This window comes from Carex rostrata, chromosome 34 (genome assembly GCF_964058835.1).
Source record: "Carex rostrata chromosome 34, lpCarRost1.2, whole genome shotgun sequence".
NCBI lineage: Eukaryota > Viridiplantae > Streptophyta > Magnoliopsida > Poales > Cyperaceae > Carex > Carex rostrata.
Window position 1 is genome coordinate 2,370,723 of NC_135951.1, and position 24,353 is coordinate 2,395,075.

At 32.7% G+C, this 24,353-nt stretch overlaps 2 protein-coding genes across 2 annotated transcripts; both read right to left on the reverse strand.

Annotated features, from left to right (window-relative positions):
* Positions 1–872: 872 nt before the first annotated feature.
* LOC144549051 (uncharacterized) lies at positions 873–11,152 on the reverse strand. Its single transcript, XM_078297813.1, has 4 exons — positions 10,911–11,152; positions 10,005–10,412; positions 9,589–9,796; positions 873–1,234 (listed from the first exon to the last, which is right to left on the reverse strand). The coding sequence occupies exons 1-4, from the start codon at positions 11,003–11,005 to the stop codon at positions 902–904; spliced, it is 1,044 nt and encodes a 347-aa protein (XP_078153939.1). The 5' UTR covers positions 11,006–11,152; the 3' UTR covers positions 873–901.
* Positions 11,153–17,013: 5,861 nt separating this feature from the next.
* Positions 17,014–24,146, reverse strand: LOC144548906 (putative disease resistance RPP13-like protein 1). The gene is made up of 5 exons (XM_078297627.1): positions 23,639–24,146; positions 22,133–23,003; positions 20,935–21,293; positions 17,409–20,231; positions 17,014–17,280 (listed from the first exon to the last, which is right to left on the reverse strand). The coding sequence occupies exons 1-5, from the start codon at positions 24,002–24,004 to the stop codon at positions 17,275–17,277; spliced, it is 4,425 nt and encodes a 1,474-aa protein (XP_078153753.1). The 5' UTR covers positions 24,005–24,146; the 3' UTR covers positions 17,014–17,274.
* Between the last annotated feature and the right edge of the window lie 207 nt (positions 24,147–24,353).

The following is a 24,353-nucleotide window of genomic DNA, read 5'->3' on the forward strand; positions in this document are numbered from 1 at the left end:
TCTAATCTTCATCTCGCTCCACGACCGAATCTGATTCTTCGACCGCCGCCGCACTCTGATAGTGACTGGATCTACTTATCGTCGCACTCCAATCAAGATGTTGATCACCGTAATACTTTAATTGCCATCTCGCTCTACGACCGGATCCACTTCTTCGACTGCCGTCGCGCTCCGACAATGACCAAATCTACCGACCATCATGCTCCAATCATGATGTTGATCACCTTAATGCTATCTTGCTCCACAACCGGATCTGCTTCTTCGACCGCCACCGCGCTCCGATGACGATCGAATCTACCTACCGTCGTGTTCCTATAGAGATATGAACTCTCCCCCCCGAACTCCGACGATACCGCATTTCTGACTCCGATCAGCTTTGCTCAGCTCTGGTTTCTGCCCTCTCTCTCGTTCTTCTCTCCGCTCGAGAAGGTAGAACCGAGAGAGAAAAAAGATGTTGTATCAAGACTAAAGACTACAATAAATGGCAGAGTTGAATGGAGAGAGAGGGAGAGCGGATTGAGGTGAGGCGGCTGTGTAACCCTACATCCAAAGCTCATCACCTGATTTCCTTTGGAAGCGAAAGAGCGCAACCATGTTTATCAAACATCATGCGATGCTTTAAAACACAATCTTACCTTTAATATTCAATCAACAATAGGCTGCTCACAGTCGCAAGCCACATAACAAACATTATTACAAATTTAATTACAATACATAACAGCAAAGGAATCAATACAAAGGCAGGTACACTTGCCAAAAAATAACAGAATCTATATTCAGCTGACACATGGAGAGATGTTCTGTTCACTTTCTGAATGTGGCACAAAGTGCCAGTACCATCTTGTACAATTTATTCAACAAATAATCAAATCAAATCAATCCTGAGACTACTTCACATGTCCTAAAAATCTCCTACAGCAACCATTACCATCTTCAAAATGGAGCACACAACAAGAATAAAAAAAAATACAACATAACTGATACTAATGTGTTTCATCCCTGTCGCCTTACTAATCTGTACATATATTCCCAAAATTATCATTGCACCCAAAAATATCAGCAAAAGGATATCGAATAGACCTGAGCAGATTTTCCCTAATGTCTTTTTTCGGCTGTTTTCTGGTACCGGGATTGCTGCTATCCCAGCAGCAGTTGCTAGAAAACCTATGAGACCTATGAGAATGTACAACAATTTTTCTTCTTTGTTTCCTTCGGGGGTAGTTGTCAGAGAATCCTATAGCAATAAATTTGATAGGATTTATCAGAGAATTTTATTTTGGAGATTATTTTTAGGTGTTCCAAGAAAAGCTGTTAATCAGTTAATTGTCACTGATGATTAACTTTGGTCCTGTCTGTATATCATTTAATTTACTAATAAAAGTTGAACTGTTTCTAGCGAATTATGCATAGCTGCATCGTTTATAAAATTAAAAAAAAAAAAGAGAAAAGGTATTGTCCCCCGATCATCAGTCCCCGGAAAATCCCCGCCTTCTATTTTCACGCGTTTTCAACTGTCCGCCGACGCAGTTTCAACTGATGTTAACGGTCCTCCCACTTTCCTTATATAAACAAAGTTTCTGAGTTGCCGTTGTTTTCAATCTCTCCTCCGTTCTTTCCAAACCTGACGATCTCCTATTCCAATTTTGACGATCTCTGATTTTCATCGATGATTCTATCTTTTACGGGAGTCGATCTCCAAGATCAGATCTCCTCTCCTCTCTTCGCGCAGCCCCTTCTCTACTGCACGATCTGTAATTCTTTGGCGCTAATCAACCAGTGTTTAATTTCTCTTATTCATGTGACCTTGATCGTATGGATGAAGAATTAGACTAGTATCGTGAGGCATTGGCCAGGATGAGACACAAGATGACATGAGGCACGAGGTGGAAATACAAGCTCTCAAGGATGAGGCAGGAGATGCAGTATAAAAGGTGAGGAGATGAGGCCTGAGATGGAGATAGAAATACAAGCTCTCAAGGATCATGTTTTTCAATTAGGTAATCTGTATAATTGAGAGTCAAAGGACATAATTTGAGTTAAACGGATTGTCAATTACAAAATTGATGGTTGAATAATTAACTGACGAAAATTCAGGTTATTTTAGGTAAATTTGCAAGTAGGCATCCCATGAGTCCAAATCTGATGCAGGTATGGTCGAGATAACAACAATCAGAACGAATTCGTAATGATTCGACAAGAAGGAAAAGGAGCAGTGAGTTATTTTGTTTCATTTTCATTGATTAATGAGAGGATTTTTGCATTTACTTGTTCATTTCCTTTGACTGTATGTGAATATTTAGGTGAGTGAATGCTAATTGTAATTGGAGTAAGATTTGGGATTTTCCTTTGGATCTGTGTATTTCAGACAAATTGTGTAATTTTTGGGATTTTTGGGTGTGCACGTAAGTTGCTTGATAGAAAGTATGGATATCAATGATTTCAATCTCTCTTTTTTATCTTAATACAACCCTGCTATCTGTGTGTACTGGCATGTTAATTGGCTTGTACACTCCAATGCTGCAACTACGGTTACCAGTATGGTACCACCAATACTGCAACTTATCGACTGGTATAGTACCACCAATGCTCCTACTTAGAATACAGGATCAAACGAAACTGTTTACAGAGTTATGTGATAAGATTTACACAATTAAAAAAATTAGCAGTAGTAATATCTAGAAGGAGATTTGAAAAAAAATTTGGAAAAAAAAATTTGAAAAAAAAAATTTGAAAAAAAAAATTCGAATTCTTTTTTACATTTTTAAAAAATAAAATTTGAAAAATAAAATAAAAATTTTAAAAATTTAAAAATTGAATTTTTTTTTTTACCGGTTTATAGGATTAAACGAAACTATTTACAGAGTTATGTAATAAGGTTTACATAATTCAAAATAATTAAAAGTAGTATCTAGAAGGAGACAAAAAAATTTTGAAGAAAAATTTCAAACAAGAATTTTGAAAAAAGTTTTGAAAAAAAATTTTGAAAAAAAATTCCGAATAAAAATTTCGAAAATAAATTTTGGAAAATAAAAATTTCGAAAATAAAGTTTTGAAAACAAAATTTGAAAAAAAAAATTTGAAAAAAAATTTGAAAAAAAAATTTGAAAAAAAAAACTCGAATATTTTTTACATATTTTTGTTTACAAAGTTTTAATGTAGTCATGGTTAGTTTTTAGTTTTGAAAAGGTGTTAGAGGTCTTCTAGATGTGGTCCTGATCAAAGGCCTAAAAGTGGTCCCAGTCAAAGTAGTTAAAGTGATTAAAGTGGTGGTTAAAGTAGAAGTTTTTGGGGATCACACATAAATGAAAGTTTTATGTTGACAGGATTAATTGAATTAGTTTACAGGATTTAGTATTGGAGTTTACAGGTTTTAGTATTATGTGATAAGCTTAATAAAATTCAAAATAATTGGAAGTAGCATCTAGATGCAAATTTTTTTTACCGGTTTACAGTATTCAACGAAATTGTCTACAGATTTATATCATCAAGTTTAAAGAATTCAAAACAATTGAAAGTATCATTTAGATGCAAATTTTAAAAAATAAATTAAAATTTTGAAAAAATTAAAATTTTATTTTTACTTTTATCAGTTTACAGGATTAAACGAAACTATTTACAGAGTTATGTAATAAGGTTTACAGAATTAGAAAAATTAGCAGTAATATCTAGAAGGAGATTTGAAAAAAAATTTTGAAAGAAAAATTCAAATTCTTTTTTACATTTTTAAAAAATAAAATATTAAAAAAATTAAAAATTGAATTTTTTTTTTATCGGTTTATAGGATTAAACGAAACTATTTACTGTAGTAAGATTTACATAATTCAAAATAATTAAAAGTAGTATCTAAAAGGAAACAAAAAAAATTTGAAGAAAAATTTCAAAAAAGAATTTTGAAAAAAGTTTTGAAAAAAAATTTTGAAAAAAAATTCCGAATAAAAATTTCGAAAATAAAGTTTTGAACAAAAATAAAAAAGAAATATTTGAAAAAAAACTCGAATATTTTTTACATATTTTTGTTTACAAAGTTTTAATGTAGTCATGGTTAGTTTTTAGTTTTGAAAAGGTGTTAGAGGTCTTCTAGATGTGGTCCTGATCAAAGGCCTAAAAGTGGTCCCAGTCAAAGTAGTTAAAGTGATTAAAGTGGTGGTTAAAGTAGAAGTTTTTGGGGATCACACATAAATGAAAGTTTTATGTTGACAGGATTAATTGAATTAGTTTACAGGATTTAGTATTGGAGTTTACAGGTTTTAGTATTATGTGATAAGCTTAATAAAATTCAAAATAATTGGAAGTAGCATCTAGATGCAAATTTTTTTTACCGGTTTACAGTATTCAACGAAATTGTCTACAGATTTATATCATCAGGTTTAAAGAATTCAAAACAATTGAAAGTATCATTTAGATGCAAATTTTAAAAAATAAATTAAAATTTTGAAAAAATTAAAATTTTATTTTTACTTTTATCAGTTTACAGGATTAAACGAAACTATTTACAGAGTTATGTAATAAGGTTTACAGAATTAGAAAAATTAGCAGTAATATCTAGAAGGAGATTTGAAAAAAAATTTTGAAAGAAAAATTCAAATTCTTTTTTACATTTTTAAAAAATAAAATATTAAAAAAATTAAAAATTGAATTTTTTTTTTATCGGTTTATAGGATTAAACGAAACTATTTACTGTAGTAAGATTTACATAATTCAAAATAATTAAAAGTAGTATCTAAAAGGAAACAAAAAAAATTTGAAGAAAAATTTCAAAAAAGAATTTTGAAAAAAGTTTTGAAAAAAAATTTTGAAAAAAAATTCCGAATAAAAATTTCGAAAATAAAGTTTTGAACAAAAATAAAAAAGAAATATTTGAAAAAAAACTCGAATATTTTTTACATATTTTTGTTTACAAAGTTTTAATGTAGTCATGGTTAGTTTTTAGTTTTGAAAAGGTGTTAGAGGTCTTCTAGATGTGGTCCTGATCAAAGGCCTAAAAGTGGTCCCAGTCAAAGTAGTTAAAGTGATTAAAGTGGTGGTTAAAGTAGAAGTTTTTGGGGATCACACATAAATGAAAGTTTTATGTTGACAGGATTAATTGAATTAGTTTACAGGATTTAGTATTGGAGTTTACAGGTTTTAGTATTATGTGATAAGCTTAATAAAATTCAAAATAATTGGAAGTAGCATCTAGATGCAAATTTTTTTTACCGGTTTACAGTATTCAACGAAATTGTCTACAGATTTATATCATCAGGTTTAAAGAATTCAAAACAATTGAAAGTATCATTTAGATGCAAATTTTAAAAAATAAATTAAAATTTTGAAAAAATTAAAATTTTATTTTTACTTTTATCAGTTTACAGGATTAAACGAAACTATTTACAGAGTTATGTAATAAGGTTTACAGAATTAGAAAAATTAGCAGTAATATCTAGAAGGAGATTTGAAAAAAAATTTTGAAAGAAAAATTCAAATTCTTTTTTACATTTTTAAAAAATAAAATATTAAAAAAATTAAAAATTGAATTTTTTTTTTATCGGTTTATAGGATTAAACGAAACTATTTACTGTAGTAAGATTTACATAATTCAAAATAATTAAAAGTAGTATCTAAAAGGAAACAAAAAAAATTTGAAGAAAAATTTCAAAAAAGAATTTTGAAAAAAGTTTTGAAAAAAAATTTTGAAAAAAAATTCCGAATAAAAATTTCGAAAATAAAGTTTTGAACAAAAATAAAAAAGAAATATTTGAAAAAAAACTCGAATATTTTTTACATATTTTTGTTTACAAAGTTTTAATGTAGTCATGGTTAGTTTTTAGTTTGGAAAAGCGGTTAGAGGTCTTCTAGATGTGGTCCTGATCAAAGGCCTAAAAGTGGTCCCAGTCAAAGTAGTTAAAGTGATTAAAGTGGTGGTTAAAGTAGAAGTTTTTGGGGATCACACATAAATGAAAGTTTTATGTTGACAGGATTAATTGAATTAGTTTACAGGATTTAGTATTGGAGTTTACAGGTTTTAGTATTATGTGATAAGCTTAATAAAATTCAAAATAATTGGAAGTAGCATCTAGATGCAAATTTTTTTTACCGGTTTACAGTATTCAACGAAATTGTCTACAGATTTATATCATCAGGTTTAAAGAATTCAAAACAATTGAAAGTATCATTTAGATGCAAATTTTAAAAAATAAATTAAAATTTTGAAAAAATTAAAATTTTATTTTTACTTTTATCAGTTTACAGGATTAAACGAAACTATTTACAGAGTTATGTAATAAGGTTTACAGAATTAGAAAAATTAGCAGTAATATCTAGAAGGAGATTTGAAAAAAAATTTTGAAAGAAAAATTCAAATTCTTTTTTACATTTTTAAAAAATAAAATATTAAAAAAATTAAAAATTGAATTTTTTTTTTATCGGTTTATAGGATTAAACGAAACTATTTACTGTAGTAAGATTTACATAATTCAAAATAATTAAAAGTAGTATCTAAAAGGAAACAAAAAAAATTTGAAGAAAAATTTCAAAAAAGAATTTTGAAAAAAGTTTTGAAAAAAAATTTTGAAAAAAAATTCCGAATAAAAATTTCGAAAATAAAGTTTTGAACAAAAATAAAAAAGAAATATTTGAAAAAAAACTCGAATATTTTTTACATATTTTTGTTTACAAAGTTTTAATGTAGTCATGGTTAGTTTTTAGTTTGGAAAAGCGGTTAGAGATCATCTAGATGTGGTCCTGGTCAAAGGTTTAAAACTGGTCCTAGTCAAAGTAGTTAAACTGATTAAAGTGGTGGTTAAAATGAAAGTTAAAGTGGATGTTATTGGGGACCACACAGAATTGAAAGTTTTATGTTGACAGGATTTGTTGAATTAGGTTATAGGATTTAGTATGGATGTTTACATAATTAGCTGAAAATATCTGAGAATTTTTGAGGGACTGTTAGCTGCTTCCCTATTGGAAAAAAAAAACATTCTAAATTATAATGTACTTATAGCCATGTAAAGTATTGGGGAGCGTTGCTACCCATGCAAAAAAAAATAGAAACGGATTACATGCATTTGTAAATCTATCAAGGATTTTGATGAAATCCCTATAATTACTGAAATTGATGATGTTAATCTATACTATGCATGACAATATCCACTTATTTATACATTGGTCGAAAAGAGCAGGTGCCTTCAATTAAAGAATAATAATCCCAAACACCGATCAACACAAATAATGGAGCGAATTCGGAGGAGATAATGCTAATACCAAATTTGTATCCATCTTTCAACCGGTTTGGATATGGAGCAGATAAATTTTCAAATTGTAAAATCATATCCACCTTATACAGATACGGATATGAAGCAAATAATACACAAATACAAATATGAAACAAATAATTTGGATGATTGACTCATGAACTTTAAGATACAAATTATAATTAAGAAAATTAAGAAAAATAAAAAATTTCGAAATGTGAGGGAAATGTAGGAATAAAAAAGAATTAAGATTAAAATAGAGGTGTCTGGAGTGATCTGAATGGAGAAGAGGACAAAACAAAGGTAAAAAGCTAAAGAGAAAAAAAAGAAAAAGGCAGCTCCCGGTCTGTTCGGTGCTCTAACCAATTAGTCCCATTAGTGATATTGAAAAGAGTGAAACATTTATATGTCAGTCTTCGGATATCTGATTATTATTCAAACTAACAATTATATTTCCTTTTTGGGGTTAGAAAATATATCCGATAATTAGCCATTTCTTTCAATTATTCTGATTAATTTTGAGATATATTTTTATTTATCAAAATAAATAGAGAGAAGATCGTGTTTGAAAAAAAATATTTAACCCTATTTTTTGAAAAAAATGCCTATTTATCAAAATCGTAGTTTGAAATTGAAGTGCCAAATTAATGCACTCATTGTGATATTAAATGCACCGCGAATAGTGCAGATTACCACCCTGCTGGGACTGTAGTCGCAAACTGCAATCTCAGTAAATATGTAATTTTTCTGTAAATTGGGTTAAATAGATTATTTTTTTATAAGATGGTAGATAAAAGAATTTGGGAATCAAGTCATCTTTAAAGTCATACTACAAAATAAATTCTGAAAAGTAGCTTTGTAGTTTGCGCCCACCACCCACACTTGTCAAAAAAAAAAAAAAAAAAAAAAAAAAAGAGTATCACTTTTGTTGGCTTTTTCAAACATGTTGAATTAACAAAATATTAAATTGTCATCAAGCAGTAAGCTAATCGACAGAATGGCTTCGATAGTCGACATATAAATTATACGTATAGATTAGAAAAAAAAAATTCTTTACATTTTTCTTTTAAGTTATATTTTTATTATAGAAATATATATAATAGAAGCACGACTCCTATTCTTATTAAAAAAAATTATTTATGTTTAAACCCACGTATATATCTTTGAAGAAAATAAAAATATTATTTTGTTCAAGATTTTTGTGCTTTAATTTCGAGCTAGACTGCAGCAGCTAGCTAGTAGATTATCCCACCATAAACATTATGTTGGTTCATGATTTTTTTTTGATATAATAATGAACTAGGAGTGTGAATTTATGTTTCAATTAATGGAACAGGTGGTACGGATTGTCACTTTTGTTAAAAATAAAATAAAATATTATATAAATAACATATGTGAAACAATTTAGAAGCAAATACATAATTATTGCGGGGTTGATGTTGACATTTATTTGTATCCACATTTTTTTCGTTATCTGATAACCAGAGTTATGAGAATTCGACACGAACGGTGCTCAGACCGGAAAAAAAACCGGATATGGTCACTGTCCGGTTTAGTTCTTTCAAAAATGTTTCTGTTCTTGAACTAGTCAAAACCGGTTTGACCGGCTGGGTTCGGCATCCGGTTAAAAATAGATTAATTTTAAGTTCGGCTGCGAGGAAAAGGAAAAGACGCTTGCCACTGTGGAAAAGAGGGGAGAGAATTAGAGCTTCTCACATTGTGGGACTCATTAATATAAAGGTCTTTGAATAGAACTAAGGTATTCTTAAGCTCACCTAGCTCTTTTATGAGCTTAATTTAAAAATTTATTGGATTGACTTCAAACGACACATCCAAATCATTGAAACCGATCTAGTTCATGAGTGATGCATTTACATGTAAATTTTTTTGAAATTATGAACTAATTTATTATGAAGTCAAGCGGTCAAAAAATAATAATTTGTAAGTCAATCATTTTTGACCGCTTAACTTTAAAATAAACTAGTTTGAACAATTATAAATTTGTCATATAAATGCATCACTCGTGAAGTAGATCGGTTTCAATGGTTTAGATGTGTTGTTTTAGACCAATTCGATAGGTTTTTAAGTTAAGCTCACAAAGGGGCTTAAGAACACCCTAGTTCTACTCTAAGGTTGCCATAGCTTTCAAAGTCTCTTAATGGGACTCCACTCTCGAAGATCGTAATAGTTGTAGGATGTAAACTCTTCTAGCAATAAAAATTGGGCAAATTGTCCTTTTTTTTTATTAACTTTTAAGAAAAAAAATAAAATAAATGATAATACTGAACCAGTAAAGTAGAATCTATCTATGATGCTTCATTTTCTACAGGGTATTAAAACAAATAAGAAGTAATAGTACCAGGGTAGAGTGGCCCTTGGTTTCATCCTCCTGGCGCTTCTCTAGATCAGGATCGCCCATTCGGAATTGGTGGCCCTTGTTTCCATCCTCCTGGCTCTCCTCCTTGAACCCGACAACATCGGTATCAGTATCTGGTAGCATGGGTAGCGTAATAGGCAGTTCATTCTCTTCAGTTTCCTCGCCCAGAGTATTAAATTCAATTCCATACCTTGTTGAAATTAATTGTTTAGTCAGACATAATAAACTTAATAAATTGATTAATTTGTCAAATAATTAGAATGAAGGCATTGGAAAATTAATTTAGTACGAAAAATCCTGTCACCCTTATTTTGTTTCCTCATTATCTCTTCAATTAAGTACACAAAACAAAATACACTAAATCAAAATCAACATAAGCCATGAATAAGCCAATATACCTGACTCTGCTAATCTCGATCTCAATTAGTCTTTCCTCAATCATAGTTAATTCATCGACAAGTTTGTGTACAGCCGGTAGTTTTTTCCTTATCCTGGGCTCCGTCATGCTAGCGGGATTTTGCGGTTTTGGAGGGACCTCCGAGAGAAAGGTGTCAATGGCATCTTTTATTAAGTTGGCAACATTTCTCACCTCATTCAGCCAATTTTTCTGCCTTTCATCTTTTATATGTTTCTTGTCCGCATCCTTAATAAGAGCCTGAATCCTGCTGAGTTCAAGCCTTACTGCCTCCACTTTGTTATAAATGCCGTATCGGTGGAAATTCTCTTTAACTTCAGCATCAGCGAGCTTGCTCAGCACAAGCTGTACAATGTTCTCAGTCATCTCTCTTCTGTATTCTAGTTGGTAGCTGAAACCAGTGAAAAACAGAAAATGTTGGTGTGTTTGTGAGAAAGGATTTACAAAAGGAAAAGGGAAATATAAATGCCTCAACTGGCTGCTGGTTGATCCGTGCAATATATGTTGGGTAAGTGAAGCATTAGTTGTTTCTAATGGACAAAAAACTAAAATAAGAAAAACATACAAGACCAATAATCTTCATTTAAAGTCGTATTTTGTACCAATTGCATCCATTATCAAATTTGTAAATATCTTAGTGGCAATTTTAACAGTTTATAATAAACATAGTTCGAAAAATCGGCCGATTCCGAGTCAAATCGGCCGATTCAACTCGGAATCGGACGGGACCGAGCCGATTTTTGTCCGATTCTCAAGTTTGTGCGATTTATTCCAAAAAAATCGGATGAACAGTGACGGAATCGGCCGATTTTCCGATTTTCCGTCCGATTTACACCGATTTACACCGATTCAAACGATTTAAAGCAAAAATATTTTCAATTTGACTAACCTCTGTGCCGATTCAGAGAAAATCCCGCCATTTGAGCTTGATTCAAGGCGGAGGAGAAGGCAGCTCGAAGGTGCGCAGAAGGAGAAGGCAGCCATTTAACTCGAAATCGGGCAGAGGAGAAGGAAGATCGTGTGAGGACTGAGGATGAACAGTGACGCGCAGGACGAGAAGGAAGAAAGAGAGGGATAGCACATGGGGGCCAGTATTATTTGAGCTTTGAGATTTGTGCAGAACTTATTTGAACAGTGTTGGACCCAAACTTATTTGAACTTATTTCAACAAGTCACGCAAAATATGAGATATCTCAGAAGATGAGAATTCGGTGCCGGACCCGAAATTTTTATTCAAATGGTTTAAATCCCTTTCTTTCATCAATTCAAAAATCAAAGTGTAGGATGAATTTAAGATTCGTGTTGGGATTAAATCCAATGGTCCAAGAAATCTAGAACTTAATATGTATTCATTTAATTTATTAAAAATCTGTTTTCGTCCAAATTTTGAATCGAAGATTCGTAACAATTTATAATGTCTTACGAGTATTATTACGTCTTTATAATTTGATTTTTAGACCCGACTAATTAAATTTAAAGTAGTATATATATATACACATATAATTATCAAATCAATTACTCTTAGTTAGAATTCAATTATTTATTTATTTACATGATTTGATTTATTTCCTTTCTTAGTTTCACGATTGCAACGAATTTTAGATTTACCGAATATTTACACTTTATTTATGGTGCTATATTTTATCTTATGTTTTTAACCTCCAATTTTTAATGTACGAATTTGATTCATTTATATTTCTAAATTTTAGATTCATTTTATGTTACTCAGATAAATCTGATCGTTCATTAATCTAATAAAAATTTTAATTAGACGAAATGATTAACTTAATAATTAAATCATGTTTTAAAATTTTGGAATATAACACTTAATTAACATAGTTTTTTTATAAATTATTTTTATCAATTTTTTCCTACTTTTTGGCTACAAAACAAGACTTCTGCCAAAAAAACCCGATTTACCGATCTGATTTTCCGATTCCGGCCGATTCATCCGATTCTAACTAGGCGGTCAAAAATCCGATTCCGATTCCGATTCCGATTTTTTGAACTATGATAATAAATTAATTTGTAACGACTACTTTTCAAAGTTCTCGTACTAAAAAAGTTTCACCTTGTAATTTTCAATTCCAAAATGTTTCAAGTATTACAGTTTTTATTTCGCTAGATATAAAAGTCCACTACCCCACATATACACACAAATATAAATATAAATGTGCATGAAAAGATTAAATTTACTGAATTTCAATTTCACGACACCAGCCAACTTTTTTTTTTTTCTCCGAAGTCCAAGTAGAAAAAAAAACAGGACTCATAGAAAAAAAAAAAAAAAAAAAAGCGCGGCTAACAAATAAGTTTACCTTGAAAGGCAGGTGGTGGATCTACTGTAGCACAGAGGGGGTAGCCGCCCCTTCTGGATTTCGAGTTTTAGTGGTTATTTATTGGTACCAATCGACTTTGTCCTTTTCTGAAAAAAAATTTGTCCCTCTATGGATATTTGATTTGTAATTCGAATTAAATTTAATATTAAAATTAAAATAAATTTCTTGAATTATAATTGGTAATATTAATTATAAGTTATAGGATCATAAATTATAATTCAATATATTGAAAAATATAAGTCAAAACATTGTTTTTATTGAGTACTTAATTAGTCAATGGGGATTAGCTATTTAAAACCCGATTTGATATTTTTTTGTCCCTCTCTGACGAAAATCTTGGGACCTAGTAATAACAGTTTTGACCATAGTAGGAAAAATCGGCCGGCCCCGATCCGATCTTGAGCTGATCCTCACGTAGCAAATAATAAAGAAAAAAAAAAAAAAAAAACTGATCCTGAGCTGATCTAGATCCGATCCTCCTATCCCGTATCGGTATCGGCTGGGACCAATCCCGATACCAATAATTCCTACTATGGTTTTGACAAGAAGCCTAAAACTCAAGAAATCGCATAACTATAAGAAACAAAAGCGAAGGTATTGGTTACCAGTAAAAAGGGAGAGGATAAATACCGGGCAAAGAAGTGTCTTTTCTGAGCTGTCGGATAAGAGTTTTGGTTACTGGAGCGCCACCATTTTTGGCAGGAGATAGTAGAATATTTTCACAGGAGAAAAGAAGATAATAGAGTATTGAAAAAGAATGGGAACACTTTGTACTTTCCCTTTTGCTTGAACGCGCAAGAGCGAAGTCAGTCAATAAAGCGTGCATGTCTTGGAAGTGTAAGAATTTCTCAATTTCTCTCCATGTCGTAAAGAAAGGACAAGTCCAGTTTCCCTCTGAAAGAGCGTAGGTGATTGGTTTCTAAAATGAGCCGAAGAGACAGGGATCGGACCCAACCACGGAGAGTAGGGTCACTGCCTCACTGGAAGAAACCACGTGGAAATGAGGACCTAACATTATTTATTTATTTATTTTTATCATATTATTATTATTTTTTTTTTTTTATAATTATCAGTATCACTGTCAGCTAGGACCTAAAATAATTGCTATCCATCTTTTATTTCCGATGTAAATTAAGTATTAAAATTAATATTTCACCTATATTCCTTCATTTTAAAATAATTTTTCTCACATTTTCCCAATCGACAATTCAAAATACCGAATTTTTTATTAACAAACTATAAAATAAATAAATTAGAAAAATAACATAGTTTTCAACAAAATTCCAGAGCTAACCTTACCGCTGGATAATCCAGCAATAATTCAGAGCGAACCCAATAGATTCTTCAACGGTTTTGCAAATATGATTTTTTTAATTTAATAGAAGTTCTAATTTTTTAATTTTTTTCTATTGAAATATTATAAATATTTTTATATTTCTTAGAAAATAGAAGGAGTACTATAGAATTGAATTTATTAGAAAGACTGTTACAAATAATATTTTTCATGCAGAATTTTTTTTTGCTGCTGTAAAAAAAATTAAAATATTCTTTGATCTGTTACTGAAAATAATAAAAATGTTTTGGATAAATATTTTTCAGACCGGATCAAATTTATTGATTCCAGGTACACACACAGACTGTGACCACACACTGAAAAAATGACTTCATTGATGATATGTGAATCTGAGGTAATGGTGATTAACTAGCAGTATATATTTTTTTTTCAGGAATATAAATGGAATAAATATTGCACATACTGGACACACGACTGGTACGATGCTACGGTACGGCAATGGCTCGGTAAACCACAAGTTAAAGGTAGATGAGACATGGGTAATTGAAGAAGCTGATTTTAATTTGTGGGGCCTCACGCCGGAGTATTTCTTACCGCCGGCCGACCTTCAATGGGAATGAGTGCACATGAATTAAAAATCAAATGACAAGGCATGATATAGAGCAGCAAGCATGATCAATTTTGTTTCTTAATTTGTATATTTTTTTTTTGGTATGTTAATATAAATAAATAAAACAATTATTGTTTTACTCTGTATTAGAGAAAAAACTAGCTCCCATGGCCACATTGGACATGAGAAATTAATTAATAGAACACTATATATGTATGTATATATAAGACCATTTCAGTTCTGAAAATTCAAATGCATGCTCTAAATATTGTCCAACGTTTTATGAAGGATATATATTAAAAAAAGTGAGATTTTCTTGACAATTATTATGATAACAATTTCTCAAATCATGCCAACAAAATTTCAAAATAAAAAACTTATAGACATGTTTACTTTTCTTATAACAGATTTATTGTGTATCATGTTTTCTTTCTAATTACTCTACCTTGTATAGAAGATTGTTGGCACATATCATGTGCACAGCACTTGCTTGACTAAATTCCTCTAAGAATTTCAACTATATATGAAGCAAGTCAAGATCACAATAATCTTGTCTTTGTTGTTCAGTTCTGTCGATATATTGTCAGGGGCGGATCCAGTATAGAACCAGGGGGTTCAACTTTTAGTGGTGATTTATCGGTACCGATCGACTTTGCCCCTCCCTGGAATTTTTTTTGTTTCCCTCTGGATGTTTGATTTGTAATTCGGATTAAATTTAGTGTTAAAATAAAAAATAAATTTCTTGAATTATGATTGATAATTTGAATTATAAGTTAAAGCATAAAAAATTATAAGTCAGAGCATTGAAAAATATAAGTCAAAACATTATTTTTTTTATCAAGTACCCAATTAGTTAATGGATTTAAATCCGATAAGTTTTTTAAACCTGATTTGATATTTTTTTGCACCCACCGACAAAAATATTGGGTCCGCCCCTGTATATTGTGATGCTAATGAAAATATATATTGTATGTTAAACATTAACCTCGTTGCGTTGAGTCTATCTGTTGACAAATCTGATGCTTATGGACGTCTTAATAGTTTTTTCTGTGTTGCGTGTTTGTGTGTGTATATATGTATTGTCTATATGCAAAGTAAAATTATCCACGTATAATAGGAAGAGAAGATAAATAAAATATCTCCGAGGTTATTTTTTTCAACATAAGAAATAACATGTGGTTGTTCGTAAAAGAGTATAGTTTAATTTTTTAAATTGGTGGGTGTTTGTCTGATTTAACGGGTTAGTATCTTCACAGAAGTACATGTTCCAACTTTAGTCGCAGGTTTGTGGTACAATTTTTGATACTGTTTATTCTTCTAAGGAAGTTTCTTCAATGCTACTGTTATTTTTTTTATACTACCATTTTCCTCAATAGATGTTACTTATTGTTAATGACAGGAGAACATGGTAATATTTTGGGTTGTTCTTTTTGCTTGATCTTGAGTTTGATAGTTAAGAACATAAGATTTGCGCTTTCAATTCCTTTTGATTTTCTTGGAAGTAAAATATTTTTTATGTGCTCCACAGCCACTGTGCATTTAAAAAAGAAAAAAAAAATATATATATATATATATATATATATATATATAGGCTGTGGCTAATTTGCTGCCGGCAGCATTTCTGCCGGCGGTGCTGCCACTGTTTTTTCTATTTTTTGATGTTCAAACGACAAATCTAAACCGTTAGATGTTTAATCTATATTATAATCTACTTGGAGACAAAATTTTACATTTTTTTGAATTTTTTTACTATATATTAAGCTGGTTTGAAAACCGCTGATTTCAATGCTGCAGAAATTTACTGAAATCAGCGGTTTTCAAACCAGCTTAATATATAGTAAAAAAATTCCAAAAAATGTAAAATTTGGTCTCCAAGTAGATTATAATATAGATTAAACATCTAACGGTTTGAATTTGTTGTTTGGACATCACACGGCTAAATATAGCCCCGGCAGCACCTCTGCCGAAATGCTGCCAGCAACAATTTAGACAGACCCTATATATATATATATATAGTACGGCTAACGCGCTTCCTCTAGCATATGGGCCGAAATGCTTCCGGTGGAAATTTGAAATTTCAAAATCCAAAAAGTCGATCTGAACCGTTCATCTTCTTCTCCATATTAATATCTACTTGGAGACCAAATTTTACATTTTTCTAAAATTTTTTACTATTTATTAAGCCATTTTGAAAATCGCTGATCCAACGGTAGCTTCTGATTTTTACTGTTTGGTAAGCCACCGTTGGATCAGCGATTAGCCGTACTCATATATAGAGGAAGCGCGTTAGCCGTACTCTATATATATATATATATATATATATATATATATATTCATATTCTCAGCAACACCTAAGAGCTGAATATATAACCACTAATATCGGGCACATCTTGGAAAAGAAGGAAAAATTCATAGAATAAGAAAGAAAAATTTGAAACTTTGCCCTGCATTAGACAGGCGTTGCAGTTGCAGGTTTCCTTAATTAGCCAAAACAGACAATCTCATTTGATTAGCACTAATTGGTAGTCTGAAAGATATTTGAGGAGACTCCTTCCCATATGTAGGATAAGATTTTTCCCTTTCTTTTCAAATTTGATTGTTGTGATTGGTCTATATATGTTGGCACTGTAGGGTATGAAACCTTGCTCTAAATTGTGTAATATCTATGGTGGCAGGGATTGTTCTGCAAAAATGTAGAAATAGTACAGCCAAAATGCAATGGAATAGACACCACTCAAAGAGCTTAAAAAAAAAAAAAAAAAGACTTCTAGATAAGATGCTCAAATTTTGGAGTGCGATAACAAAGACGGATCCAAATTAAGATTTGTTCCCCATTGAAAAGCATCATGTTCATAGGTTTTGTTCCTTCAAAAGGTTCGTCTTAATTAATATTGCCAAATACAATACACAGCACAAATATATTGCCACCTTTTCCCAAGGAAAGATGTTATATTGCCACCTGTTAACAATCGCGAATGTAGATTATTGAAATGCTGTTTAATCCTTCATTTTATACCTAGAAAAGAGAAAAAGGCATTATTAGAAAGTTAAAAAAAGGGAAAAAATAAGTCTTATATATGATTACATAAAAGTATAAAGAAGTTCAGTTGTCTAAAATATTCAAATAATAATACATTTACGAACCTCATTTGTATCAATGTCAGGGCAGCCACAACCACGAACACACACATCACAACCAGATGGAATCAACCCATCCGGCAGCTCATAAAGCAAATCACAATCTTCGATTTCCAACCTTTTAAGTGAGAAAATGCTCTGCCGGTCGATATGTGACATTTCATGAGAGGAATCAACAAAGGGCTCAGCAGGCTCCACCAACTGCAGTCCATCCATCATTAGTAATTTCAAGGATTTACATGAATAAATTTTCAATGCAGCCAACATATTCAGATCCCCTAATCCGGTAATCAACTCTAGGTAGTCACACTGTAAAAACTGCAATTTTTCAAGCCGGAAGGACATCTGGTTCAGATTCACAACTTCGATACTAGAACATTTCTGAACCTTGAGGTGTTTGAGAGTGTGGAAATTGCCAAATGGAAGATCTTGAATATCTTCACAAGATTCTAACAATACTTCTTGAATTGAATGGAAGGAAGATGGATCCCTCATCCATTCTGGTATTCTGGCTGAAGGATACCATCTTAGTAAAAGTTTTTTGAGGTTAGGATGTGGTTGGAGACATTCTAACAAGGAAAAATCTACATCATCTAGACCAACTGACCTGCCATCATAGCTTTTCCTGACGCTTAATATTAGCTCTGATTTTGCATCATAAGGAAATTTGTAATTGCGAGAATCCCAGCATAAATCTAAAGTTTCAAGGTTGCACTTGTTTTTCAGGTTAGCACGCTGCGCATCTGCTAATCTCATCTTCTCTAATCCTTCAATAGAGAGTTTTCCTTCAAGGTCATTCATATCCTTTAACCAAGCTATACTTCTAACTCTCAACCATGCTGCCATTGTTTTTATTGCCGGAAAATTAACATAACCCTGAGGGTCATAATTGAGCTTGTAATTGTTTTTGACTGAACCACGGAGAGGCAACAATTTAAGCTCTTCTAAACTGCTGAGTTGGCCAATTGTATTTGGTAATGCTTGAATCCGATTAGAAAGGATTGTTAATTCATGAAGGTTAGTAAGATTTCTGAGATCTAAAGGAAGTTCCTCCAATTGATCAGTTCTAATAACTAATCTCAGTAAGTTACCAAGTAAACAGAGTGATTTAGGTAGCTTCTTAGCTTTGCTAGATTGGATATTTAGAAACTGTAATTTAGCAAGATCACCAATACTTTCAGGTAGATATTCCAGGGAAAAACAATCAAGAATTAAAGTTTGCAGGTTAAAAAGGAGGCCAATGGACAATGGCAACATTTTAAGATCAAAAGAACTAATACCCAGATAAACAAGATGTTTCAACTCGGGAATGAAGTCAGGAATCTTTTTGATGCCCCCTTTCAATTCCAATATCCTGAGTGCTTCAAATTTAGTGAGGTTACATATGGATAGGTCCCCTGAACATTCTTTGTAATATTCCGACAACTTCGAATTTTGGTCCACAGCCTTTGTATTGTCAATACAATATTGGTGCTCCAAATCTCTGCTACAACCGCTCACATCCATAGAAAGAGTTCTTAAACCCTTCATATTTTGATAGAGAAGTTCATTTACATAGCCCACAAAACCTCTTGCATACAAATGGTATGATGCTCGTGGAACATCTCTCTGTTGAGTATTAAGAGGCTGATTGGCCTCCACTGAATAATGTTCATTCTCAGAATTAAGTCGAGCAAGATCATGGATTATATCATGCAACTTACAACATTCTGAAGATCGACCTGAAAAATCATCAAGAAATGACCTGTCTTTTAACTCCTCATAATAATCAATACCAACTTCTTTGATTCTTCTTCTGTCCATGGACTCGATATAGCCATGAGAGATCCATAACTCTATCAAATTCATCTTTTCTAACAAGTAATCTTTTGGGTACATTGAACAAAACAAAAAACACGGCTTAAGGTGAGCAGGTAGGTGAGTGTAGCTGATCTCAAGTGCTGGAAATATATCATTTGATGGATTTAATTCCCAAAGATCACATTCTAGAACCTCCAACCAACCCTCTTTATCTGTTTCATGGCTAAGGAGGCTTGCAATCAACTTCACAGCCAATGGCAACCCATCACACTTTCTCATAATCTTCCTTCCTATATCTTTCAAGTGGGTTGGTACAATGTGAGTTGCACCAATAAATGCATAATGTTGAAACAATTGCCAGCACGAATCTTCTGACAACTTATTTGGCCTACAATAGTCTGTTGTTTGCATGATCTCTGCAACCTTTCTATTTCGTGTTGTCACGAGAATTCTGACCATCTTTGCTTCTTCTAAATGAACTCGAAACAACTCCCAATGTTTTTGATCCTCGTTCCACACGTCATCTAAGACAAGCAGTATTTTTTTTCCCTTCACAGTTTTCGCAAGTTTTTCTTGTAATTGGCTCAACTCATTCACACCAGTATTCATTTTATTGGAGATTGATTCAATGGTTTGTTTGATCAGTCTCCTCACATCAAAATTTTCAGAGACGCATACCCACCCAATTAAATCAAACTGCCAGGAAACCGTTTCATCTTTGTACACAAGTTGGGCAATAGTGGTTTTTCCGAGTCCACCTTTGCCAACAATTGAAATAACCGAAAATGACTTCTCTTTTTCTTTTTCAGATAGTAAGAAATTGATAACCTCAGTTATTTCAGCATCTCTGCCAAAAATAATTGCCTCATCCACCATGTGATTTGTTTCTCGAAAAGTTTTTTTTCTCGGACGCCTCACCCCATCACACTCCCTTAATTTAAGAACCTTACGATCCTTTTCTATTTCATCAAATTGACTTCTTATTTTGTGAAGCCGATATACCAAGCCATCAGGAATTGGAAGAACCGACTGTCCAAAAAAGTAACTGTATTACATAAGTATGCCAAGTTTCATTATTTGTTATCTAAAAATGATAATTAAGGTGTGAAATAACCACTCTGATGTTAGACTTGTAAAGCTTATAATAAAACAAATGACCACTCCAGTGGATGCCATTTCAGCTAAAAGGAAAAGAAAAAGAAAAAGAAAAAGAAAAAGAAAAAGGAAATTCAAGGATTTTTTAGAAATAAAAAATGAATTTCTTTTGGAAAGGGAAGTGATCCAGCTCATTTTGAAAAACAGATGGAACCGCATTCCAACTTGAGCAGCTTGCTGGGACAACACCATTGGTGCGGTTCCATCAGTTTTCAACCCATCCACCAATGGTGCGGTTCCACCATTTTTTCTTTTGCAAATTAGGGTTATATATAAACCCAGATTTTCTTCTTTTCTTCCCCAAACTCCATTTTCAGCCAAATTTTTTCATTATTTACTCCCTTTGTGTGGTTTGTGTGGCTGGGTTGAAAACTGGTGGAATCGGCAAGCTGCCCAAGTTGGAATCGCACGGCTGGATACCTTCCCATTAAAGAAAAAAATGTATTTTTATTTCTGAAAAAAAAAAATCAAAATAAAAATCAACTATCCTCCATTTGGTTTTAGAGCCACACAACGGCACACACACAAAATAGCACAAGTAAGATCCTGTTAATTTCTATATGCAAAAGGCACTAACCTTCATCTGCTGAGAAGCCTTTCTTGCCTCTACTTGGAGACGTGTGACCTCATACCGATACTCGCTGAGCACATCCTCAGCATCATAAGCTACCTCCTTGAGCTCCTTGAGCCAATGCTTGACATAGTGGTCTATGTTCTCCCTCTCTTCAGCATCGTACAGCGTGGCCTTGATCAACCTCAGTGTTTGCATCAGCATCTCGAGATCCTCCTCAGCAGAAGGAGCCTGCCCAGAGGCTCTAATTGAGGAGAGCAATTCAGTGCCAAGAGAGAGCAGAGAGATTATCAAATACCCTGCCTTTTTGCCCGAAACTGTAGATATCTGTTGAGAGCGAGAGGAAGGTTCCATGGATCTTGGTTCTGAAAATGAGAAATGATTATTATTTATTTGTTTCTAAAATATTTTATTGTTGGTAGACAAAGGAAATTGAATCAATTAACCAGCCATGAATCCACCATAAAAAAAATTGCTTTTAGTACGAGCTAAATGATATTTTTTTATAGTACAAAGTTACAAACAATTGCATATCATCTTTAGTACATAATATATTTTTTCACCGCTAATATATAACTCAAGTTTTAATTCCAAATAATATTACTAGAATATTAAATTCAATCTGAAATGCTTGCCATTTGCGTTTATAATTATGATGTAAGTATAATGGTTTAGATGATTGTGTTGTGTGTTGTGTGTTGTGATGTTCAATAAAATGAACATGAGAAATCATGATTATTCATGGGCATAACACGTGCTCATAAATCATAATTAATATTTGGTGATTTAAATTTGTCATTCTCATTCGCTATATTAATTTCATAAGGAGTAAATGATATATTAAATTAGGGACATTGAATTCTTTTTTGTTAACCTTTTGTTGACCTTTTTGTTAACCTTTCAAATTAATCTGATTGGAAAACACGTTTAATACCAGTTGACCAAGGTATTGTGTATTATGTGTGTTATATGTTCAAAATTCAAAATATAATTTGAGAACTTCAATCATCATAAAATAACTTCAATCATCATAAAATACTTACAAAATTTTCAAATTTGATTAGGCAAAAAATAAAATTGCAAATGCACTAATACGGAACAATCTGCCACAGTAACACTGAAAAACTAAAAAACCAAGGAAACAATGGATGATGAAAAATGAACCCTCAGCAAAACAAACCTGTTAAATGAAAACTATACGTACCTGTTAACGATTTTGATCCCCAAATGTCACTTTCTAGAATATCTCTCCAACTTTCTTCATGTGTTTCATGCCTAAGGAGACTTGCAATCGACTTCACAATCGATGGCAACCCACCACACTTTCTCGTAATCTCCCTTCCCATAACTTCCAAGTGTGTTGGCACAATGCGACTTGTACCAATAAATGCATAATGCTGAAACAACTGCCAACACGAATCTTCAGACAAGTCAGTCAGCCTACAATAGGCCTTTGTTTGCATGACATCTGCAACCTTTTTATTTCTTGTTGTCACAAGAATTCTAACCATCTTTGCTTCTTTAAAAGAAACTCGAAATAACTCCCAAAAACTTTGATTCTCATTCCACACATCATCCAAGACAAGCAATATTTTTTTTCCATTCACAACTTTTGCAAACTCTTCTTGTAATCGGCTCAACTCACTCACACCATTATTCGATTCAGAGATTGATTCAATAGTTGCTTTGATGAGTCTATTGACATCAAATTCTTCAGAGGCACATACCCACCCACATAAATCAAAGCACATGGAAACCCTTTGATCTTTGTAGACAAGTTGGGCAATGGTTGTTTTTCCAAGCCCACCTTTGCCAACAATTGAAATGACCGAAAATGATTTTTCTTTTTGAAATAGCAAGAAATCGATGATCTCCTTTACTTCAGTATCTCTGCCAAAAATGGTTGCCTCGTCCACCCATTGATGCACTTGGGGTTGTAAAATTTTGTTGTTCAGATGGTCCACCCCATCACTCTCCCTTAATTGCAGAGCCTCACGTTCTTTTTCTATTTCATCAAATTGATTTCTTATTTTGTTAAGTCGATCTATAATGCCATCTGGATTTGGAACAATGTACTGTACAAAAAAAAATGTGTTACATTAGTATGCCAAATTTCATAATTTGTTAACTGAAAATGATAATTAAGGGATCAAGTGACCACTCAGATGTTACAAAATATACTGATAAGAAAATCGAGCAAAGTTTATTTGCAGAATGGTCCTCTCTAAATATTTACAGTCGCTTTCCCTATTGGATAGCTGACATGTGACCAGAAAGCCCCCCTAATCCCTAACTAGCAGCAATGATCGATAGCCGACAAGTGACCACTCAGATGTTAGATTTTGAAATCTGGTAATGAAACAAGTGACCACTCAGTAGATACTAATCTAGCTAAAACAATAATAATGAAAATTCAAGCATCCTCCATTTACTTTTAGAGTGTGCTACAGAACACAATCATTAACCGAAAGGAAGGAGAAGGGAGAAGCAGTGAGACTGGATCTGACCGAATTCGATCACCTGCTCCAGAAGAGGAAAATCAGAGAGAAACATGAGGGGTACTGATGTCGCTATACAAAATCATCGATTTTCAACCATTTTGTCACCCCAAATCAAGAAGAGACAAGTACCACACATAGTGCCACACAACGACAAAAAAAATAGGACAGGTAAGATCCTTTTTAATTTGTATATGCACTAAGGCACTAACCTCCATCTGCTTTTTCTTGTGAGAACCGGAAGCCTCAGAAGCTTTTCTTGCCTTTACTTGGTTGTGTGTGACCTCGCATCGGTGCTTGTTGAGCGTATCCTCAGCATCATAAGTGACCTTCTTGAGGTCCTCGAGCCAGAGCTTGATGGAGCGGTCTCTGATCTCCCTCTCCTCAGCATCGTACAGCAAGTCCTTGATCCAATTAAAAGTTCGCATCAGCCTCTCCAGATCTTCGTCAACAGTACAAGCACGCCTCTTTTTTGAGTTATTAGATTTTGATGAAGAAGCAGCAGCCTGTGCAGAGGCTGTAATTGAGAGGATCAATTTGGTGCCCAGAGAAAGCAGAGAGGTCAAATTCCCTGCCATTTTGTCCGGTACAAGTGACTCCTTGTGCTAAAGAGATTTCTTTCTGGTGGGTGGGAGACTGGGAGGGAGAGGGAACCTAGCTTACCCAACCAAAAAGTGTTTCCCCAATTTGAGCCTCAATCCAAACCTTGGCAACATTCCCCAAGTATACTATTAACAATTTGAAGCTATACGTATGCGAAACAATTTGGGTTTGATCATTCCGTGTCCGTCAGATCCACTTTGAGTTCCGTACGCATCAATATTCACACAAATCTCAAAGTATATGAGACACACAAAATCCATCGAACTCAATCCGGGCATGTCAATATTCACACGAATCTCAAAGTGCATCAGACAACTCAATTTG